Source organism: Chiloscyllium punctatum, chromosome 8, assembly GCF_047496795.1.
Source record: "Chiloscyllium punctatum isolate Juve2018m chromosome 8, sChiPun1.3, whole genome shotgun sequence".
NCBI classification, from domain to species: domain Eukaryota; kingdom Metazoa; phylum Chordata; class Chondrichthyes; order Orectolobiformes; family Hemiscylliidae; genus Chiloscyllium; species Chiloscyllium punctatum.
Window position 1 is genome coordinate 127,942,246 of NC_092746.1, and position 23,885 is coordinate 127,966,130.

General features: G+C 45.1%; 1 protein-coding gene across 2 annotated transcripts in view; it reads left to right on the top strand.

The window, feature by feature from the left end:
• LOC140480893 (diacylglycerol O-acyltransferase 1-like) overlaps positions 1–23,885 on the top strand; it is a 129,660-nt gene that overhangs the window by 64,935 nt on the left and 40,840 nt on the right. For both annotated transcript variants that reach the window (XM_072576457.1, XM_072576458.1), the window contains exons 3-7: positions 4,698–4,738; positions 12,190–12,275; positions 13,123–13,175; positions 16,988–17,093; positions 20,866–20,994. In XM_072576457.1, the coding sequence (XP_072432558.1) occupies positions 4,698–4,738; positions 12,190–12,275; positions 13,123–13,175; positions 16,988–17,093; positions 20,866–20,994 (415 nt within the window). The remainder of the gene's footprint in view (positions 1–4,697; positions 4,739–12,189; positions 12,276–13,122; positions 13,176–16,987; positions 17,094–20,865; positions 20,995–23,885) is intronic.

The following is a 23,885-nucleotide window of genomic DNA, read 5'->3' on the forward strand; positions in this document are numbered from 1 at the left end:
AGAGGTGGCTGCTTCCTGGTACAAAAGGATCCTGGTAACTTCCCCCTCCTTGATCCATCAGTGTCTGCAGTTCAGCCTTCAGCTCAGAAACCCGAAGCCCGAAAAACTCAAGCTCCAAGCTGGTTATTGTTTAACAGCAGGGCTAGTTAAGAGACTTGTGATTTTTTTAAACAAAAGTAGCAAGCTGAGGATTGGGAGTGTTTTAGAAACCAGCAAAGACCACCAGAATTTGACGATAGAGGGGAAAGAGAAATGATTTTTTTTCCTCCCCCCTCACCAGTGTAAAAATGAAGAGTGTAGCTAAAGTAGCTGTTAGTCCCTCCAAAGAGGAGACAGGAAAGATTATCATGGGGAGTGAGGAAATAGACATTGAGCAGCAGAGTCATATGGCATGGAAACAGACTCTTCGGTCCAACCAGTCCATACCGAACAGAATCCCAAACTAAACTAGTCCCACCTGCCTGCTCCTGGCTTATATGCCTCCAAACCTTTCCACTTCTGACCCAAGCTTTTCACTGTCTCCAGTCATGTACTTATCCAAGTGTCTTTTAAACGTTGTAATTGTACCTACGTCCTCTATTTCCTCAGGAAGTTTTTTCCAAACACGAGCCACCCTGTTTTTTAAAAAAAATTTACCTTTTTTTTTTAAATCTCTCTCCCCTCACCTTTAAAAATGTGCCCCAAGTCTTGAAATTTCCCATCTTAGGGAAAAGTCAACTATCACCAACTCTACCTATACCTCTCATTATTTTATGAGCTTCTATCAGGTCACCTGTCAACTTGCTAAGCTCCAATGAAAAATGTCCCAGCCTATCCATCCTTTCTTTATAACTCCAACCTTCCATACCCAGCAACATCCTGATAAATCTCTCCTGAACCCCCTCCAGCGTAATAATATCCTTCCTATAACTGGGTGACCAGAACTGGACACACTACTCCAGCAGTGACCTCACCAATGCCCTGTACAACCTCCACATAATGTCCCAACTCCTGTTCTCAAAGGACTGAGCAATGAAGACAACCAATCAGAGGTAAAAGGACTGGGAGAACTTGAGACTCAACTCTTACCATATTCAAGGACCTGGTGGCCTATGTTCGAAAGAAAGAATTCCATTATCTGAGCAGCAATAATGTCCAAAATTCCAGAGAGCAGATTTAGCAGATGTAATAAAACTATTCAAGAAAGGAATTGCAAGTAAACCAAAAACAAACTTTAAATCTGGCAGGCTGTTTTTGTTAGGCAATGTTTGAGAGTTATAGAATATAGATAGGGAATGGAGTTAAGAGCCAGTCAGTACAATCTAATAGGCACAGGAAGGACTGATCGTTCCCTGCTCTATGTTCCTAGGTGAGTCCTATTGAGAGTTGATTTTATTATGGACTAGGCCTGACCCCTCAAAATATTTTTAAGCAGGTAGCCCAGACCATAACTTTGCTATTTGTTTTAGGGAAGTGGATATTCCTGGAGTGAAATTAGCTGATCCGACTGCCAAGTTTTAAACAAACAGAATTTATTTACAAAATTACATAATGAAACGCAAAGAACAGAAAATAGAATGCCAGATAACTTATCCTATCCAAAAACCTGACATGACTATCCCAACTTAATGATGCTGTTCTGAAAATACTTTGAACAGTCCCAATAAGCACATCCCTAAGTACAAAGCAGGGTCTGAAGTTAGAGAGAGAGAGTGTACCCAGCTAGATCTCTCTCTATATTACATGTATGTATGTGTGTGTATATATATAAATAAAATACACACACGCGCACTCTATACACACACGTGCATGTGCGCGCTCTATACACACACAGTCACTGAACTGAATTAAAAACTCTAATCTAAACCAAGGCTAGCTGGCCACTCCCCTTTGGTTATACTTTTATTAAGACATGAAAGCCTTAGGCCAGAGGCATTATCTGTTAGATTAGACTAGATTCCCTACAGTGTGGAAACAGGCCCTTTGGCCCAGCAAATCCACGCCAACCCTCCAAAGAATGACCCACTCCCCCACTCTATATTTACCCCTGACTACGGGCAATTTCAAAATCGACGTTTCGGGCAAAAACCCTTCATCAGGAATAAAGGCAGTGAGCCTGAAGCGTGGAGAGATAAGCTAGAGGAGGGTGGGGGTGGGGAGAAAGCAGCATAGAGTACAATGGGTGAGTGGGGGAGGGGATGAAGGTGATAGGTCAGGGAGGAGAGGGTGGAGTGGATAGGTGGAAAAGGAGATAGGCAAGTAGGACAAGTCCGGACAAGTCATGGGGACAGTAACTGAGTTGGAATTTAGAACTAGGGTGAGGTGGGGGAAGGGGAAATGAGGAAGCTGTTGAAGTCCACATTGATGCCCTGGGGTTGAAGTGTTCCGAGGCAGAAGATGAGGCGTTCTTCCTCCAGGCGTCTGGTGGTGAGGGAGCGGCGGTGAAGGAGGCCCAGGACCTCCATGTCCTCGGCAGTGTGGGAGGGGGAGTTGAAATGTTGGGCCACGGGGCGGTGTGGTTGATTGTGCGGATGTCCCGGAGATGTTCCCTAAAGCGCTCTGCTAGGAGGCGCCCAGTCTCCCCAATGTAGAGGACACTGCATCGGGAGCAATGGATACAATAAATGATATTAGTGGATATGCAGATAAATCTTTGGATGTGGAAGGCTCCTTTAGGGCCTTGGATAGAGGTGAGGGAGGAGGTGTGGGCACAGGTTTGACAGTTCCTGCGGTGGCAGGGGAAAGTGCCAGGATGGGAGGGTGGGTTGGAGGGGGGCATGGACCTGACTAGGTAGTCACGGAGGGAACGGTCTTTGCGGAAGGCGGAAAGGGGTGGGGAGGGAAATATATCCCTGGTGGTGGGGTCTTTTTGGAGGTGGCGGAAATGTTGGCGGATGATTCGGTTTATGCGAAGGTTGGTAGGGTGGAAGGTGAGCACCAGAGGCGTTCTGTCCTTGTTACGGTTGGAGGGGTGGGGTCTGAGGGCGGAAGTGCGGGATGTTGATGAGATGCGTTGGAGGGCATCTTTAACCACGTGGGAAGGGAAATTGCGGTCTCTAAAGAAGGAGGCCATCTGGTGTGTTCTGTGGTGGAACATTCCACCCTGACCTTAACATTTGCCTGGACCATCTCTGACACCTCCCTCCCCTCCTGGACCTCTCCATCTCCATTAGTGACGACCGACTTGACACTGACATTTTTTGCAAACCCACCGACTCCCACAGCTACCTGGATTACACCTCTTCCCACCCTACCTCTTGCAAAAATGCCATCCCGTATTCCCAATTCCTCCGCCTCCGCCGGATCTGCTCCCAGGAGGACCAGTTCCACCACAGAACACACCAGATGGCCTCCTTCTTTAGAGACCGCAATTTCCCTTCCCACGTGGTTAAAGACTCCCTACAACGCATCTCGTCCACATCCCACACCTCCGTCCTCAGACCACACCACTCCAACCGTAACAAGGACAGAACGCCCCTGGTGCTCAACTTCCACCCTACAAACCTTCGCATAAACCAAATCATCCGCCGACATTTCTGCCACCTCCAAAGAGCACCAGGGATATATTTCCCTCCCCACCCCTTTCCGCCTTCCGCAAAGACTGTTCCCTCCGTGACTACCTGGTCAGGTCCACGCCCCCTACAACCCACCCTCCCATCCTGGCACTTTCCCCTGCCACCGCAGGAACTGTAATACCTGCGCCCACACCTCTTCCCTCACCTCTATCCAAGGCCCGAAAGGAGCCTTCCACATCCATCAAAGTTTTACTTGCACATCCACTAATATCATTTATTGTATCCGTTGCTCCTGATGCGGTCTCCTCTACATTGGGGAGACTGGGCGCCTCCTAGCAGAGCACTTTAGGGAACATCTCCGGGACACCCACACCAATCAACCACACTGCCCCATGGCCCAACATTTCAACTCCCCCTCCCACTCTGCCGAGGACATAGAGGTCCTGGGGCTCCCTCACCACCAGATGCCTGGAGGAAGAACGCCTCATCTTCCGCCTCGGAACACTTCAACCCCAGGGCATCAATGTGGACTTCAACAGTTTCCTCATTTCCCCTTCCCCCATCTCACCCTAGTTCCAAACTTCCAGCTCAGTAACTGTCCCCATGACTTGTCCGGACTTGTCCTACCTGCCTATCTCCTTTTCCACCTATCCACTCCACCCTCTCCTCCCTGACTTATCACCTTCATCCTCTCCCCCACTCACCCATTGTACTCTATGCTGCTTTCTCCCCATCCCCACCCTCCTCTAGCTTGTCTCGCCACGCTTCAAGCTCACTGCCTTTGTTCCTGATGAAGGGCTTTTGCCTGAAACTGCTGTGCTCTTCCAGCACCACTAATCCAGAATCTGGTTTCCAGCATCTGCAGTCATTGTTTTTACCTATAGGCACTTTAGTATGGCCAATTCACCTAACCTGCAAATCTTTGGTTAGGGGTAAACAAAAAGGGCCTCAATAAACCTTTCAAACCCACATTGGTGGGAGCCTGGCTAATTCTCATGTCTCTCGGCAAAAAGCTTAAGGGCATAGTAACCTTGTAAAATGACCAACATTGTGGCAATTTCTACACTGATCTTTGAAGTCCGGTTTAATTGAGAAGACATGCAGTTTGTATGAATTAATATCTGTAAAGTTTGATATTGCTGACACTATCAATGCAGGTTGGTTATCAGTGCTGTCTAACACATTTTTAATTTTCTTTCACAGATTTTGAGCAATGCTCGCCTTTTTCTGGAGAATCTTATTAAGTAAGTATTTTTTGAAAATCATTCCTGGCTTTTAAAAACAAAATTATCAACAGCCGTTATGAATGTGAGATAGAGAAGATCAATTTACGATTCTAACTCATTTTGAGTGTATCTCAAGCCTGTGTTGCCCTCTGAATGTGGAATGTATCAAGGGAGTTGTGATATCGCCACACTCAAGATACAGCATTATCATCCCACTTAGTTCACAGCTGAGCCAAATTTTGCAACCTTGTGAAGAGGAAGAGACTGAATCTCTTCAGCAATGTCCTGTCCCTCTGACATAGAGAAACTGGGAGATCCAGGATGTAAATAACTGAGAAATCGAGGCAAGTGCACAGACAAGCATTGCATCTTTGGAAAATATAGCACGGTTACAATTGTGCAAGTAATTTTCAAATGTTAGAGTTGTGGAACAATTCGTGTAATAACTGCTAATTGTTTCTATACACAATACTTTGATCACACTGCATACTTGAGCTAATGTAATGTTCATTAATGGTTACTGCTACATCCTTTCTATTCTTTCCTCCACTTCCTCAGCTGCTTGTAAATTGCTTGGTTTCTGGGGCATCGGCTGAGGCCAATTCTGCCTTTTGAGTACAATATTAAGTCAAAGATTGTGAATGTGCTCATGCTCTGTAAAGGAAGAATGTGCAGGGCTGTGGGGCAAAGGCAAGAGAATGGCACAAAGTGAGTGGCACCTTTGGATTGATAGCACACATTGGAAGTGGGTAAATATGACGGTGATTATTGAGATATGGCTGCATACTGTCTGAGTCCTGAATATCGAGGGTTATGGTGAATTCAAGAAGTTTAGAAAGCCAGTTAAGAGGTGGGGGCTGTGCTGTTAATCAAAGGTGGTATTGGTGCAAAATATGTTACCAATCTCAAAGGCACCTCGAGGTAGGAGCGACTGCAGGTTAGTTACGTTTTTCTACCAGTATGAAAGGAAGAAGATCTTTAGACTGATATCTTTAAATAGTCTTTTGGCAAAAAAACAGATTTTCAAAACTTTTCATCGTGCACTTGTTAGGACAGTTCAAACAAAATGCCAAAGTAAAGGGACAATAACATTTCTACTGAGAGAGGAGAGTGCTGCAGGATGGGTCTATGAACTGATGGAGGCATTGCTGTGGAGAGTGTACCTGACAGTTAACTAACAAGCTTTGTATAAATTCTTAACAAGACAGGTTGACTGTGATCAGAGTTTTGCCCTGAAAAATGAGCCAGAGAATGATTGTCGTTTATTTTGTTGAATTGAAACAAGCGCTGTGGTTATCTCCTGTCCAAAAAAGGAACAGGACCCTGTTTATTAATATATGTAGGCCCCAGTGCACGCACCGTTACTAAAAACCCGGCTCTCAATCTGCGAATGTGCGACCTCCACACAGCCTGAGGGTGAAATCGATCCCGGGTCCCTGCTGTAGTGAGGCAGCAGTGCTAACCACTGAACCACCCAGGCATTTCTCCCACACATCCATCCTTCTTTGCCAGTAGAGGCACTTCCTGTTATCAGCCCAAAGGTTACCGATATTTACCTTTAACTTGTGTTCCCCCGTTTGAAGCAATGGTCTAATTATTTTTCTGTACATTTAATTTTCTACTTATTGAGGGTTCCTTCTTTGACAGTTCCATTGTATGATAAACCTGAATGTTTTTAATTTTTCCTCATTACTGTGACTCCAAGCACTCCAGTTTATGCTCCTGGCTCTTCACTGCACTGTCTCCAGCACTTGAATATCTCACTTTTTGAAGTCTGAAATTGCTCTCTAAACTTGTGATCTCACTTGAGTGCTCTCACATGTTATGAACTCGCCTGACTGTTCTCAGTTATATGCTCCTGCATATTGCTGATCTGTGCTAGTTTGCTGCTGAACTTATTGAGACTCCTTAGTATCATTTCAGCATCATCTTGAGCAATTTCAGCTCCATTCCGGGAGAATGTCTGTCACCTGTCTACATGTCAGAGTTTATCTTTGTAAAATTTAATCTACTAGTGATCTGACCACATCATATCATAAGCCCCCACCTCCTTTATGAATTTTGTTTAACCCAGCTTTTGACTGTCTCCTCTTGTTTCGACCCATGTCTCAGCATCTGTTTGTGTGTGGCTACACTCCTGTGCGGCATCCTGGGATGTTTTTCCATGTTAAGGCTCAGTATAAATTCACACTGCTGCTGTCTAATGCAATCTGCTATCTCCGTCGTCTTACCACTTGCAAATTTGACTGCTTTAGATTGATCGTGTCAATCCAGGTGAGTTAAGTACATTAGGATCGGTGGTAGTACTGCATTTACTGAAGCATGGTGTGCGCAGCTTGCATGTGACAGATTTGCTTTGCAGTTCAGAAGTCTGCATTTAAGCACTTTCCCAAAATGCTGAGAAACCGAAATGTGATAGAAGGCCCGTCAAAAATGAGATGAGTTATATAAACACTTTCTTAATATCAGTCAGCATTTCTTTGTCTTTTTCTAATTTACATCAATGCTTTTCTGTCAGTTAACTCTGACTATAAAGCACTGTGTAAACAGCAATTGCCCTTTGTAACAGAGTGGGGGAAGATGAAGTTTTGTAGATTGCTAGCATATTTATTATATGTGAATTCTGTTGTAAACTTCACTCTTTGTCAATTATACAAAAACTTAGTTAGGATATTGGGGAATTCAGATTTTTAATTTTTGTTCTAAGTTGCGTACGTTATCGGTCATTCCAAGGTGTGTAAGATGTTGGTGGTTCATAGTTTTGGTGCAACCGAATGACTTTCAGCCACTTCAGAGAAGTTTTGTGATGCTGGAGTCACATAACCGCTGGATAAGGATGTAATCTTTCCTTCCTGAAGGATGTTCGTAAACAGTTGAACTTAGAGTCCGGTCTACTGAATGTAGTTATGATGTTGTTATCATTAGAGTCATAGAGGTCTGTGAGAAGATTTGTAGCTCGGGTGCTGGTTGTTGTGGTTCTGTTCGCCGAGCTGGGAATTTGTGTTGCAGACGTTTCGTCCCCTGTCTAGGTGACATCAGAGCTTGGGAGCCTCCTGTGGAGCTTCACCGGAGGTTCCCAAGCACTGAGGATATCACCTAGACAGGGGACGAAACATCTGCAACACAAATTCCCAGCTCGGCGAACAGAACCACAACATAGAGTTATACAGCACAGAAACAGACCCTTCAGTCCAACTTGTCCATGCTGACTAGATATCCTAAATAAATCTGGGTCCCATTTGCAACATATCCCTCTAAATGCTTCCTATTAATGTACCACCCAGTTTTTTTATATGTTGTAATTGTACCAACCTCCTCCACTTGCTCTTGCAGCTCATTCCATACACACGCCATCCTCTGCATGAAAAAGTAGCCCCTTAGATCTGTCTTAACCCCCCCCCCCCCCCCCCCCCCCCCCACAAAACCAAAACCTATCCCCTCTCGTTTTGGACTCAAATATCTTGGGGAAAAAGACCTTAGCTGTTCACCCCATCCATTACCTTAATGATTTTATAAACCTCTATAAGGTCACCTGTCAGCCTCTGATGCTTCAGGGAAAATCGTCCCAGCCTATTCAGCCTCTCCCTGAGCTCAAATCCTCCAACTCTGGCAACGTCTTTGTAAGTCTTTTCTGAACCCATTCAAGTTTGACATCTTTCCTGTAGCAGGGAGATCAGAGTTGAACACAGCGTTCCACAATGTCCTGTACAGCCTCAACATGACTTCCCAATTCCTATAGTGACCTCAGGCTGGTAATACAGAGGGACCTGCCTTCTTTCTGCTTCTTCTCGCCCTCTCCCTTTGGCTTGCCTGAACTGCCTTTCTGGCTGGAAGGAGGACCGGATTGGCAGCTTAGCGTTCCAGGATATCTGTGTTTTAGGAGAGACAGGAAGCAAAAAAGATGGGGGAGCTGCATTCCTGGTTAGGGAGCACCTCTCAGCTGTGTTGATGAAGGACACCCTGGAGGGATCTTGCAGCGCAGCATTAGGGGTAGAGCTCCAGGCTAGGAAGGGAGCAATCGCAATGTTGGGGTTGTGCTATTGACCTCCCAGTGGGAGATAGGGGAAGAAATATGTAGTCAGATTTTGAAAAGATGTGAAAAAGACAGGGTTGTTGTGGTGGGTGATTTTTAACTTCTATATTGACTGGACTTCCTTAGCCCCTGGGAGTTTGGATGGGGTGCAATTTGTTAGGTGCATGATTAGATTCCCTACAGTATGGAAACAGGTCTTTCAGCCCAACCAGTCCACACTGACCCACCAAAGAGTAACCCACCCAGACCCATTTACCCCTGACTAATGCACCTAACACTATGGACAATTTAGCATGGCCAGTTCACCTGATCTGCACATCTTCGGACTGTGGGAGGAAACTGGAGCACCTGGAGGAAACCCAAGCAGACACGGGGCGAATGTACAAACACCACACACAGTTGCCTGAGTCAGGAATCGAACCCAGGTCCCTGGTGCTGTGAGGCAGCGGTGCTGACCACTGAGCCATGGTGCCACCTGTATGCAAAAGGGGTTTTTGAAACAGTATGTGAATAGTCCAGCGAAGAAGGGGTCATACTGGACCTGGCTTTGGGAAATGAGCCTGATCAGGTGATCAAAGTTTCCGTGGGAATAGAGACCATAATTCCATAGGTTTTCAGGACAGGTGGACCTTGGATGAAGGTTTTAAATTGGGGGAAGGCCACCCATAACCAAATTAGGCAAGAATGGGAGAATGTGAATTGGAGCGGCTGTTTGAGGGTAAATCCATATCTGACGTCTGGGAGTCTTTTAAAGGCCAGTTGATTAGAATGCAGGACAGGCATGTTTCTGGGAAAATGAAGGGCAGGAATAGCAGTATTCGGGAACCTTGGGTGGCAGGGAAAATGATCAGTTTCGTCCAAAACAAAAAAGGAAGCATACCTAATGTCTAGGCAATTGAAAGCAGACTAAGTCCTTGAAGAATTTTGAGAAAGTAGGAAGGAGCTCAAGTGGGGAATTCGGGTTAAAAGGAGCTAGGAAATGCCTCTGGCCAAGGGGTTAAGGAGAATCCCAAGGCTTTTTGTACATATACTACGAGCAAGAGGGTTGCTAGGGAAAGGGTAGGCCCACTCGAGCATTCAGGAAGGAGGCTGTGTATGGAGCCAGAGAAAATGGGTGGGATCCTTAATGAGTACTTTACACCGGTATTCACTAAAGAAAGGGACGTGAAGCATGAGGGATATTGGGGTTAGGGCAAGGTATGTGAATACTCTCTGGTAGGTCAACATTATAAAGGTGGAAGTGCTGGGTAGACAAGTACTGAGGGCCAAATGGGATCGATCTCAGGATACAGTGGGAGGCAAGGGAGAAAATAGCTAGGACCTTAACGCACACCTTTGCATCTTCTTTGGCCTTAGACGAGGTTCCAGAGGAAAAGAGACTGGCTGATGTTTATTCCTTTGTTTAAGAAGATAAACAGATAATCTCGTTACAGGGTGGTGAGTGTGATATCAGTGACTGGGAAGCTGTTGGAGAAGATACTGAGACACTATAGATTTATCCATGTTTGGAAGCAAATGGACTTTAGTGATAGGCAGCAAGGGTTTGTGTGGGGAAGGTCAAGTCTCACCAACCTGTTTGTGTTTTTTGAGGGAAGGGTAGTGGTTGTCTACATAATCTTTAGTTAGGCATTTGATAAGGTACCTCATGACCGGCTGGTACAGAAAGTAGAGTCTCATGGGATCTGGGGTGTGCTGGCTAGATGGATACAGAACTGGCGCAGTCATTGTAGCGGTGGAAGTGTGCTTTTCAGAATGGAGATCCGTAACTAGTGGTGTTCTGCAGGGATCAGTGCTGGGGCCTTTGTTTGTAATAGATGTAAATGATCTGGGGGAGAATGTAGGTGGCCTGATTAGTACGTTCACGGGTGACACCAAAATTGCCGGCATTGCAGATAGTGAGGAGAATTGTTGAAGGATTCCGTGGGATACATATTGCAGATTTGGGCACAGAAATGGCAGATGGTGTTTAATTTGGACAAAGCTGGGGGTCCAGATTAGAGTGGTGCTGGAAAAGCACAGCAGGTCAAGGAGCAGGAAGTTCGATGTTTCGGGCAAAAGCCCTTCATCAGGAATATTCCTAATGTTGGGCTTTTGCCCAAATTGTCGATTTTCCTGCTCCTCGGACGCTGCCTGACCTGTGCTTTTCCAGCACCACTCTAATCTAGATTCTGGTTTCTAGCATCTGCAGTCCTTGTTTTTACCACAAAGATGAGATGATGCATTTTGGAAGGTCAAATGCAAGTGTAAATTATACAATAAATGGCAGAACCCTTGGGAGCATTGGCACAGAAATGGATCTGGGTGTATAGGTCCACACATCCCTGAAAGTGGGCAACACTGGTGGGTAAGGTGGTCAAGGAGGCCTGCAGCATACTTTCCTTCATTGGCCAGGGTATTGTATATAAAAGTTGGCAAGTGATGATACAGCTGAATAAAGCTTTAGCTAGGCCATATTTGGAATACTGCGTGCAGTTCTGGTTGCTATACTACCAGAAGGGTGTGGATGCTTTGGAGAGGGTGCAGAGCAGGTTGTTGCCTGGTCTGGAGGCCTTTTTGGTGTGAGGAGAGGGTGGACAAACACACTGGAAAGACAGGCTGAGGGGCAATCTGATCAAAGTCTGCAAAATGAAGAGGCTTAGACCGTGTGGAGAGTCAGAGGCGTTCTCCAAGGATGGAAAGATCAACTACACAAGGGCACGGCTTCAAGGTGAGAGGGGGAAAGTTTTGGGGAGAAGTGTGGGGTAAATGTTTCACACATGGTTATGGGTGCCTGGAACAAATGCCAGTGCAGCTGGTGGAAGCAGGTACATTAACAACGTTTACAGTGTATTTTGATAGACACATGAACATGAAGCAAACAGAGATAGATACCACGTATGAGCAATAAGTAACAGATCTAAATAAGGATAAGGTATCAATGCAGGTTTGATGGGCCAACGGGCCTGTTCCTGTATTGTATTGTATAAACTAATTGGGTTTTTACATTAACTGAAAGTTTCATGGCCACATTTACTGGTACTTTTATTTCCAGATGCTTTAAATGTTGATTCTCAGACTATCATAGTGGGACCTGAATTCACTTTCTCTACATTTCTGGTCTAGTAAAATAACATCCACAATACTGTCGCCGTGTAACTAAAACAGAGCATTACTCAAGACGGTGTGGCTGTGTTGGAATTTCAAAGCTGAGGATTCTGGAAGGGATTTTCCAATCCAAACTGAGCAGCAACATTGCTGTACCTACCCTGAATTTAGATTCAGTTTGATTATAGGGGAAACAACAATTTGATTATTGTTCTAGTCTATACTTCTGAGTTAATATAGCAGTTGTCTGCAAGTTTACTTTTAGTATAATGTAAGAAATAAAATTTGAAATACTTTCTAACCTTTATCATTTTTTTTTAAAAACTGGTAATTGATACATTTTCAATTGCAGATATGGTATATTAGTGGATCCAATTCAAATAATCTCACTGTTCCTGAAAGACCCCTACAGTTGGCCTGCTTTGTGCCTTATAATTGGTGAGTATCCTGCACTTGAACTGGTTTGTTTCTCTGAACCTTTCCCTGTCTCTCATTGTCCAGTAGGTGCTTAAATTGACAGTACAAGTCTTGAGATGATGTCATTCCCTAGTAACTTGCTCTGAAATTTTATTAACCTTTTGCAGGCACAGCACGGTGGCTCAGTGGTTAGCACTGCTGCCTCACAGCACCAGGGTCAATTCCAGCCTCTAGCGACTGTCTGTTAAGTTTTACAAATTCTCCCCGTGTCTGCGTGAGTTTCCTCTGGGTGCTCCGTTTCCTCCCACAGTCCAAAGATGTGCAGGTCAGGTGAATTGACCATGGTAAATTGCCCATAGTATTAGGTGCATCAACTTTGGGGAGGTCGATGTGGACTGGTTGGGCCGAAGGGCCTGTTTCCACACTGTAGGGAATCTAATCTAACTTTGAACTTGCCCAATGAGACTTAATATCCCTCCTTGCGAGCAATTCACTAATTTTGAACTTGTCTCCCAATTATTATTTTTGTTAACTTTAATTTCTAACACCTGGGATTTTTTCGAAAGCTAAGATTGCGAGTGGTTAAAATGCTCCTGTATCCTCCTGCTGTCCCTTCCAATTACATAGCAATGTAATCTTGTCCTTCCCTACATGAATCAATTTCCCTTTGTTTTGAGGTTCCACTTTTGTCTTGGGGTCAGCAACTCTTCTGTTCCTGTCACCACCATTGACAAATGTTATCTTTTTAGCAGCTAAGCAGGAAGTGAAACATAAATGCCACAGTGTGATATCATACCCCCATATCACTAGTGTATATCATTCTGTGTTCATTTACTGTTGATTTAACAGACTTCTTTATATTCCCCAGTCTCGAATACTTTTGTAATTGTGACACTGCACATTGAAAGGAAAATGGCTATGGTGAGTTGGTAGTTTTCTTTTTCTTGAGGGAGAGAGAGTACTTGTGTTCTAATTGTTGCATAGTTTTTGATGCATAAATGTTGGGAGACGTAGATTTCTGGAAGTGAATTGCTTGTTTATTTGGACGCCCTCTAGTTTGGTTCACTGAGCTTGGGAGGGTCGGTTCTGTGGGGAAGCAAGTCACGCCTTGCCTTAGCAATAACAAATCTTTCTTTATCCCAACATTCCTAAAACCATGCAAATACAGTTCGACATCCCGGGGAATCCCTTAGGCTTTCCCCAAATGGCCACATTGTTCAATAAGTGAATGCGGCAACGATGAGTGTTAACGTGAAATTTGTGTGGACGGTCATTGCTAAGCTAGAACCTGTTCTTTCCTGACATCCATACAGACATCTGCCCTTCAAGGAAGAATTATTAGATAGGAACAGCAAGGGAAATCCTGCATATTGTCATCACAATCGAATCACCCCTCCCTTTCCAACATTCAGGAGTTTTGAGGGCAGTTATCATACTATTATGACGTGGAGTAAACCCTTTTGCTAATTTAAACCAGACATACACACACGTTCACCTCACCTCGCCTTGTAATCTGTAGAAGTATAAGTGACAAAGAATTACCAGATCTCACTATTTAAAGAAAAAAATTAACAATTTATTCTTTAACTCCAAGAAAAAAAAAGCACATTAATCAACAACTATCTACACTGATCAGACAAAGGAGGAAGTACAATTTATCTACCTCCCACTTTACAACAACGTACTGATCTGATAAAACCCCCCAATTAAGTTTTACAAAAAAAAAACAAATTTCAAAACCAGGCAGCTGTGTTGATTCTCCTCTGTAGATTTTACTGTCATCTTTGGTCTTCTGCTTCAAAGATTTCATATGAAAAGGTACCTTTCAGAGAGCATCTCTGTGGGCAGTCTGTCTGTTGGTGCTCTTTGCCGCTCTGGCTAACTGTTCAAAACACCTGATTTTTATACCCTAAAACATCAGGTCGTCTCATTGGTTTGATGTTGTCAAAATAGTAAAATTCAAATTCGATTGGATTTTGTATCTTGGGGCATAATATAATCTGATTGGCCAAATTTGAATTTGTTGTGTACCAAAACAATGACATCGTGGTGGCTCAGTGGTTAACAGTGCAGCCTCACAGCACGAGGGACCTGGGTTCAATTTCTGCCTTGGGTGACTGTCTGTGTGGAGTTTGCACATTCTCCCCGTGTCTGTGCGGGTTTCCTCTGGGTGTTCAGGTTTCCTCCCACAGTCCAAAGATGTGCAGGTTAGGTGAATTGGCCATGCTAAATTGCCCATAGTGTTAGGTGCATTAGTCAGAGGGAAATGGGTTACTCTTCGGAGGGTCGGTGTGGACTTGTTGGGCCGAAGGGCCTGTTTCCACACTGTAGGGAATCTTTTTAAAAAAAACTTCTTTAAAAAAAAACTCATCGCAGCTATTTGTTTCACAGCCAAACGTTACATTTTTAAAATTTTTCAGCACACTCTGTGCTTGCTAAGTCCTTGCCAGTTTTCACTTTCACTTGAGGTACAGTCCACCTATAACTTCACAGCCATACCCATTCCATTCCCTTTGTCCAGGCCATAGTGCACCAAGTGATTGTGTCATTTGCTCAGTTTCACAGACCATGAGATCGAAAGCCATCACAGTCAGCTGGAATGAAACTCAGTAACTCCAAATCAGTGAGCTGGAAAGTTCCCAGTACCCTGAACAGTTTTTAGAGAGGACAATCTGGCTCCCCTATTGGTTCTCACAGCTTCTCGTGTCTATGTGGCTGGTTCTCTGTGCCCACTCAGTTATTCAGTTTGCTGCTGATTATGTTAAAGGAACACCACCACTGTTTCCTGGGGTTATGTAGGGATAAGAATATAAGAGGAAGGAGGAGGAAATTCAACCCCTCGAATCTGCCCTGTCATTTGATACATTCTGATCTCAACTTGCCCTCAATTCCACTTTACTGCCTTCTTCCTTTTTGTTACTTAAGCTCTGAGCTTGTCACTGCCATTTGATGTTTGAGATGCTGCCTTTCCAGCAGGTTGGGTTTTGAATAACATTCCTTGTTTGTGCTGTGAAGCACAACTGTGAAGCACAGTCAGTGGGAACAACCTGCTGTGTTGGGAATTCCGAGATTCTGTGGAATAGAGGTGCCACATTTCACTAATCTAAAACTGGAATGGGGGTGGGATTGGAGCTTAAATTGCAATCATTCCATGTAAGCTTCCAATTCCAACTTCTGTGAAGCACTGTACGGAACACCCTCAGTTATCTGAACACCAATTATCCAAATTTCGGATTATCTGAACAAGGCCTTGAGGTCCTGATGCTTTGGTAAACTATGTTATCCGAACCTGTGTCGTTCAAATGATCGAGGTTGGCCTGTAATGGGAACACTGGGTAATGAAGTTAAATCCAAGCAACATCCTTAAAGTTTGGACTGTCCTATACAGGGCTTGGCAAGGGGCAGTATTTCCCACATCCATGTGTACTCAGCAAAGAACAACCTGTGATTGTTACTATGCACTATGTCAATACATTCAGGGTTTTTTTAAATTTGCAAGGTTTGTAAAGCATTGGAGAGGGTATTTTATCCTGATCTTAATCTGCCCATCCCTGATTTTGACAGCATTACTTAGCCAGTGCAGTGCTACCTGAAGTAGTTTGGCTTCATTATGTACATGATGGTGTACCCAACAACAGCAGTATCAAATTTCTACATGTTGCACCATGTCGGTTTGTGCTTAGGACTTGCAAACGAGGATAGATTTGTTTGGTCATGCATGACTCCTTTCACTTTCAGACCGGAGCTTGTCATCAAACCAAACCCCTCTGAATGAGCAGGATCCCAAGTGAAGCTGGGTATTAAAACCCAGTTTGCCACCTAGAGTGGTTTTGATCAGTAGGCATCCCTCAGTCATTCTAATGTGTGAGTTGGTCATAGAGATGTATTGCATGGAAATAGACCCTTTGGTCTAACTCATCTAATCTGGCCAGATATTCTAAATTAATCTAGTCCCATTTGACCATATCCCTCTAAACCCGTATTAAATGTTTTTTAAATGTTGTAATTGTACCAGCACTTTGGCAGCTCACTCCATACACACGCCACCTCCATAGCTCCTGAGGTCCATTTTCAGTCTTTCCCCTCTCACCTTAAACCTGTGCCCTCGAGGTTTGTACTCCTCCACGGTTCTTCCCCATCTCTTCTCCTCCCCCCCCCCCCCCCCCCCCCCCCCCCCCCGCGACAACCCTGGGGAAAAGGACCTTGGCTATTCACCCTATCCATGCCGTCATCCGTCATGATTTTATTAACTTTCACTGAGCTATGGAACTAACTACAGCTAAGAACATGATAACCAGCTCCTGGGCCTTGTGTTTTTAGCTCCTGAGGATGCCTTGAGGGGGCCTTGAACCTGGCTTCCTGCTCTCCTTTCTAGTTGTATGCTGAGCTACCTGCATGTAGTCCATCTCCCTCAGCAATAAAACCAAGGCCTGCAGTTGTAGTCATTCAGTCTCTTTTTATAGTCTTGGTACCATAGCAGGATGGGATGGTGGCTGGATAAGTTTCTTGTGGCCACTTTAACACAGGTGTAAAGCATTTGCTGGATTTAAGCTGCAGTGTCATATAAGTAAGTCCTCCCCCTACAGTTCCGGGCTAACACAATGTAAGCTCATACAAGGAGGCTCATTTCTTTTTAAATTCATCTGAATATATGCCACACTTGAAATAATCACCTTCCAGAAAGCCCTTTGCTTCTCATTATCCCTTGACTTGTTTTTTGTTTTTCTCCACAGGGTGTTTTGTCTGAGCGTTTTGGGTTGGCTTTGCATACAGTTAACCTGACCACCATTCTATCCTTCCCTGTAGCAGTGGTATTATCGGTCGACTCAATAACTCCAGGTGAGCACAGTGGAAAGTGGTTCGGGGAAAGAAGGTCCACTTCCCTCCATTATAGAAGACACTAGCTTGTAGCTTTGGATTCTATGGAGAAGCTCTGTTATTTGGAAAATTATTGGGCGGCACGGTGGCACAGTGGTTAGCACTGCTGCCTCACAGCGCCAGAGTCCCGGGTTCAATTCCCACCTGGGGCAACTGTCTGTGTGGAGTTTGCACGTTCTCCCCGTGTCTGCGTGGGTTTCCTCCGGGTGCTCCGGTTTCCTCCCACAGTCCAAAGATGTGCAGGTCAGGTGAATTGGCCATGCTAAATTGCCCGTAGTGTTAGGTAAGGGGTAGATATAGGGGTATGGGTGGGTTGCGCTTCGGCAGGGCGGTGTGGACTTGTTGGGCTGAAGGGCCTGTTTCCACACTGTAAGTAATCTAATCTAATCTAATCAAACGTTTTCGGGGTCATCTAATGCAGTAAAAACTCTAGTCCACATTTAGGTCGTGCCAAGGATAGCAACTGGTCTTAAATGTCTGTTTAGTTACCGGAGAGTCTATTCAATGAGAGGGTAGAGTATCATAGCATTGGACAACTTTAACAAGGTTCACAAATAATCTTTTTCCTGCTTCAGTGGGCTCAGTCATCTCTGTAATTTGGAGCAATATACATCCTCTGAGGTGAGAGTAGGCTGTTGGGTTACTCAAAACCTGACCATCTGCTGTAGCACTGCAGGGCTTGCAGTTGTAATGTTGCTGCCATCTCTGACCTGACTATTGACACATTTCATTCTGTTTTTGAAGTGCAATACTATGTCATTCCTTGACAGTTGGGGCAAATTCTTGGGACATCTTCCCTGCATGTGTACCTGCACTATATGGTCTACAGCATTTTAAAAGGACTTATCATACCTTTTGAAGACAGTTCAGGCAATGACTTCAAGGTCAGTTGGGGATGAGCAACAAATGCTGGGCTTGCCAGCGATGCCCTTGTCACAGTCTTTTTTTTTCATTAAAACAAGCTTCCTTTACTCTGATATCTAGGCTGGCTAAGGGGAAGCAAAGTGTAGGAATAAATGTCTTTTTTTTGTCATCTGGTAGATGTCCCAAGTGGTGTGCCACAGGGGTCAGTGCAGGGGCATTATCTAGAACATAGTATAATACAGCGCAGAACAGGCCCTTCGGCCTTCAATATTGCACCGACCTGTGAACTATTCTAGGCTCATCCCATTATGCTATCCCATCATCGTCCATGTGCTTATCTCTCTACAAATTGTAGAAATGGTTTGGATAAAGGGGCTGAGGTACAGTAGCTAAACTTGCTGATGGTACGTTGCTAGGCAATCCACTCACACCAGCTATTAGTCTATTGGTAGGTGGGAAAGTAAGTGGTGAAGAGGACATAAGGAGCCCTCAAAGGGGTATAGATAGTTTCAGTGAGTGGGCAAAGTTCTGGGAAATGGAGTACAATAGGCCCTAGTAATTATAGGCTGGAGAGCCTCACTTCTGTTGTGGGCAAAGTCTTAGAGAGAATTGTAAGGGATAGAATTTATGAACATCTGGATAGGAATAATGTGATCAAGGATAGTCAGCATGGTTTTGTGAAGGGCAGATCGTGCCTCACAAACCTTATTGAATTCTTTGAGAAGGTGACTAAGGAGGTGGACAAGGGTAAAGCGGTAGATGTGGTGTATATGGATTTTAGTAAGGCGTTTGATAAGGTTCCCCATGGTAGGCTACTGCAAAAAAATACGGAGGTATAGCATTGAGGGGGAGTTGGAGGTTGGGATTAGGAATTGGCTGGCTGGGAGGAGACAGAGGGTAGTAGTTGATGGTAAAGGTTCATCTTGGAGTGCAGTTACTAGCGGTGTTCCGCAAGGATCTGTTTTGGGACCATTGCTGTTTGTCATTTTTATAAATGACCTGGAGGAGGGGTTAGAAGGTTGGGTGAGCAAGTTTGCGGATGATACGAAAGTCGGTGGAGTTGTCGACAGTGAGGAAGGATGTGGCAGGTTACAGCGGGATATAGATAAGCTGCAGAGTTGGGCAGAAAGGTGGCAAATGGAGTTCAATGTGGGTAAGTGTGAAGTGATTCACTTTGGTAAGAGTAACAAGAAAATGGGGTACTGGGCTAATGGTCGGATACTTGGTAGTGTGGATGTGCAGAGGGATCTTGGTGTCCATGTACACAGATCTCTGAAAGTTGCCACCCAGGTAAATAGTGCAGTGAAGAAGGCATATGGCATACTGGCTTTTATTGGTAGAGGAATTGAGTTCCGGAGTCCTGAGGTCACTTTGCAGTTGTATAAGACTCTGGTGCGGCCGCATCTGGAGTATTGTGTGCTGTTTTGGTCGCCATTCTATAGGAAGGATGTGGAGGCACTGGAACGGGTGCAGAGGAGGTTTACCAGGATGTTGCCTGGTATGGTAGGAAGATCGTATGAGGAAAGGCTGAGGCACTTGGGGCTGTTTTCATTGGAGAAAAGAAGGTTTAGGGGTGACTTGATAGAGGTGTACAAGATGATTAGGGGTTTAGATAGGGTAGACCGTGAGAACCTTTTTCCACGTATGGAGTCAGCTATTACGAGGGGGCATAGCTTTAAATTAAGGGGTGGTAGGTATAAGACAGATGTTAGGGGTAGGTTCTTTACTCAGCGAGTCGTGAGTTCATGGAATGCCCTGCCAGTAGCAGTGGTGGACTCTCCCTCTTTATGGGCATTTAAACAGGCATTGGATAGGCATATGGAGGATAGTGGGCTAGTGTAGGTTAGGTGGGCTTGGATCGGCGCAACATCGAGGGCCAAAGGGCCTGTCCTGCGCTGTATTCTTCTATGTTCTATGTCGAAGTGAGAGATTGTCCATTTTGGCAGAATGAAAGAAAAGCACATTATCTGAATGGTGAGAGGTTGCAGAGCTCTGAGTGCCCCTAGTGCATGAGCCACAGGTGGTTAGTATGCAGGTACAGCAAGTCACCAGGGAAGCAAATAAAACGCCTTGTTTTATTGTGAGCGAGATTGAATACAAGTGTAGTGAGGTTATGCTGTAGTTTACAGGACATCAGTGATACTGTAGCTGGAATACTGCATACACTACTGGTCTCCATCCTTACAGAAGGGTGTTAGAAACAGTTCGGAGAAGGTTTATAGGACTAATATCTGAAATTAGTGGATTGCCTTATGAGGAAGAGCTAGACAGGCTAGACCTGTATTTTCTGGAGTTTAGAAGAATCGGAGGTGGTTTAATTGAAACATAGACATGACATTTCCTCTTGTATAAGAATGTAGAGCTAGGGGGTCGATCTCAAAAAAATAAGAGAATGCCTGTTCAAAACATTGATGAGGAAGCACTGTCTTTGTGGAGGGCTGAGTGTCTTTGCAATTCCTTTCTTCGAATAGTAGTGGGATGGAAAATCTTTACATACTTTTTCTGGTAGAGATAGATTCATGATTACCAAGGGATGAAAGATTGTCTGGGATATGCAGGAATGTAGAGTTGAGGTTAAAGTCAGGTCAGCTGCAATCTTGTTGAATGGCTCAAATGAGAGAAAGTGAGGACTGCAGATGCTGGAGATCCAAGTCAGCTGGTTGGGCAGCATCCAAGGAGCAGGAGAATTGACGTTTTGGATATAAGGCCTTCATCAGAAATGTGGCTGATGGCCTACTTGTCCCTTTTAATCCGGTCTCCTCCCACATATTTCTACATCTGAAAGACCCTGTTCTCTGCCTAGTTCTAAAAGGTGGGGGTTTAATTCCAAAATGTGGTGTTCTAAGGCACTTTGTTTCTCGTTCTGTAGTGGGTGCTGTGATGGCGCTGATGTGCTACACCATTCAGTTTCTCAAACTCTACTCGTACAAAGATGTAAACAAGTGGTGTCGAGAATTGCGCAGAGCAAAAGTGAAGACTCTGGTGAGATCTCTGTCAGGTGAGTATATAAGATTTAGGATTGTGATACCTTTTCATAACTCCAAACGTACACCACCAAAACAAAAAGAAAAGCTGGAAATGTGCAGCCAGACAGGCCGTAACTGTGGTGAGAGAAACAGAGCTAAGGTTACAAATCACACAACACCAGGTTATAGTCCAACAGGTTTAATTGGAAGCACTAGCTTTCGGAGCGCTGCTCCTTCAGGTGGTTGAACACAACCACCTGATGAAGGAGCGTCGCTCTGAAAGCTAGTGCTTCCAATTAAACCTGTTGGACTATAACCTGGTGTTGTGTGATTTGTAACTTTTGGACACCCCAGTCCAGCACCGATATCTCCATATTAAGGTTACAAAGATATGTACCAAGAGCAGGAGTCAGCCATCCAGCTCCTTGTTTGTTCTGCCATCCAGTTGATCATTGTTGATCTGATTGTGGCCTCAACTCCACATCTGCCTCTGATGGTCATGGACTCCTTTGTTTGTCAAGAACATATCTACTTCTGCCATAACCTATCCAATGAGCCCACTTCCACCACTCTTTTGGGGGAGAGAATTCTCAAGAGCAACTTTGAGGGGGGAAGCAAATTCCTTCTCATCTGTTTCAAATGTTATATCTGTTATTTGTAAGCTAGCGCCTAGTTCTAGTCTGTCCCACTAGGGAAGCGATCCTCTCAGCATCTCCCCTTCTGCCCCCACTATCAAGTCTCTTCAGGATCTTGAATATTTCAATAAGATCACCTCACATTCTTTTAAATTCCAATCGATACAAAGGACAGTAGAGCATAGGAACAGGCCCTTTGGCCCATCAAGCCTGCCCAAAGCGGTAATAACCGAGATGGTAAGGTGGCAGATGGCATGCTCGCCTCCATCGGTCAGGGCACAGAGTATAAAGATTGGCAAGTCGTTTGCAGCTGTACAGAACTTTGGAGGGGCCAATATTTAGAATATTCTGGTCACCACACCACCAGTAGGATGTGGAGTTTGTGGAGAGGGTACAGAAAACTGTCTACCAGTATGTTGCCTGGTTAAGGAAAGTTATTAGCTATGAGGATTAGATTAGATTAGATTACTTACAGTGTGGAAACAGGCCCTTCGGCCCAACAAGTCCACACCGTCTCGCCGAAGCACAACCCACCCATACCCCTACATCTACTCCTTACCTAACACTACGGGCAATTTTAGCATGGCCAATCCACCTGACCTGCACATCTTTGGACTGTGGGAGGAAACCGGAGCACCCGGAGGAAACCCACGCAGACACGGGGAGAATGTGCAAACTCCACACAGTCAGTCGCCTGAGGCGGGAATTGAACCCGGGTCTCTGGCGCTGTGAGGCAGCAGTGCTAACCACTGTGCCGCCCACAAAGAGAGGTTGGACAAATTATTTATTTTCATTTGAATGTTAGAGGCAGAGGGACAACCTAATGGAAGTTTACAAAATTATGAGAGCGGCATAATTGCCTTTTGAAAATAAAAATAGTTTGCCTTGGCGTGGTCCACATCCCCCATTCCCTTTCACTTCATGTCTCTGTCAAGGTGCCTCTTAAATTTTGCTACTGTATCTGCTTCTGTCAACTCCTCTGGAAGCACATTCTGGCCTCTGTGTGGTTTTAAAAAAAAACCTTACCCCTCACATCTCCTTTAAACTGCACCCCCCCCCCCGCTTCACCATAAACCTATGTCCCCAATTAATTGACATTCCTTCCCAGACTCCGACTATCCATGCCGCTCTCATAATTTTGTAAACTTCCATTAGGTTGTCCCTCTGCCTCTAACATTCAAATGAAAATAAATAATTTGTCCAACCTCTCTTTGTGGGCGGCACAGTGGTTAGCACTGCTGCCTCACAGCGCCAGAGACCCGGGTTCAATTCCCGCCTCAGGCGACTGACTGTGTGGAGTTTGCACATTCTCCCCGTGTCTGCGTGGGTTTCCTCCGGGTGCTCCGGTTTCCTCCCACAGTCCAAAGATGTGCAGGTCAGGTGGATTGGCCATGCTAAAATTGCCCGTAGTGTTAGGTAAGGAGTAGATGTAGGGGTATGGGTGGGTTGTGCTTCGGCGAGACGGTGTGGACTTGTTGGGCCGAAGGGCCTGTTTCCACACTGTAAGTAATCTAATCTAATCTAATCCTCATAGCTAATAACTTTCCTTAACCAGGCAACATACTGGTAGACAGTTTTCTGTACCCTCTCCACAAACTCCACATCCTACTGGTGGTGTGGTGACCAGAATATTCTAAATATTGGCCCCTCCAAAGTTCTGTACAGCTGCAAACGACTTGCCAATCTTTATACTCTGTGCCCTGAACGATGGAGGCGAGCATGCCATCTGCCACCTTACCATCTCGGTTATTACCGCTTTATGGAACACCAATGTTCTGTCCGTAAAGATGACCCTGAGCTTCCTGTTGCCTGCTATGTCCGTGCATCACCGTGTTCCCTGGCCACACCCTCTGTCTTGGGCTTGCTTCGGCGAAGCGAAGCTCAGTCTGAGCTGGAAGAGCAACATGGAATTTCCTGCTTGGGAGCCTGTCAACTGTTAGACTCCGTATTGAGGTCAAACATTTTAAGGCGTGATCACCTTCTCCCATGTCCTTACCCCAACCCCCACGCACCCAGCCTTGTCATCACATGGGCTACCACCATAAACAACCCATTGTCAGCCACTAACTGTCCCCATTAGCTGCTATCCCTTCTCCCAGGCTGACCTTTGCCCATTTTTGCAAAATGTGGTTCTGGAAAAACACAGCAGGCCAGGCAGCATCCGAGGAGCAGGGGAATCAACGTTTCGGGCGTAAGCCCTTCTTCGGAATCTTCATCCCCGATGAAGGGCTTATGCCCAAAACGTCGATTCTCCTGCTCCTCGGATGCTGCCTGGCCTGCTGTGTTTT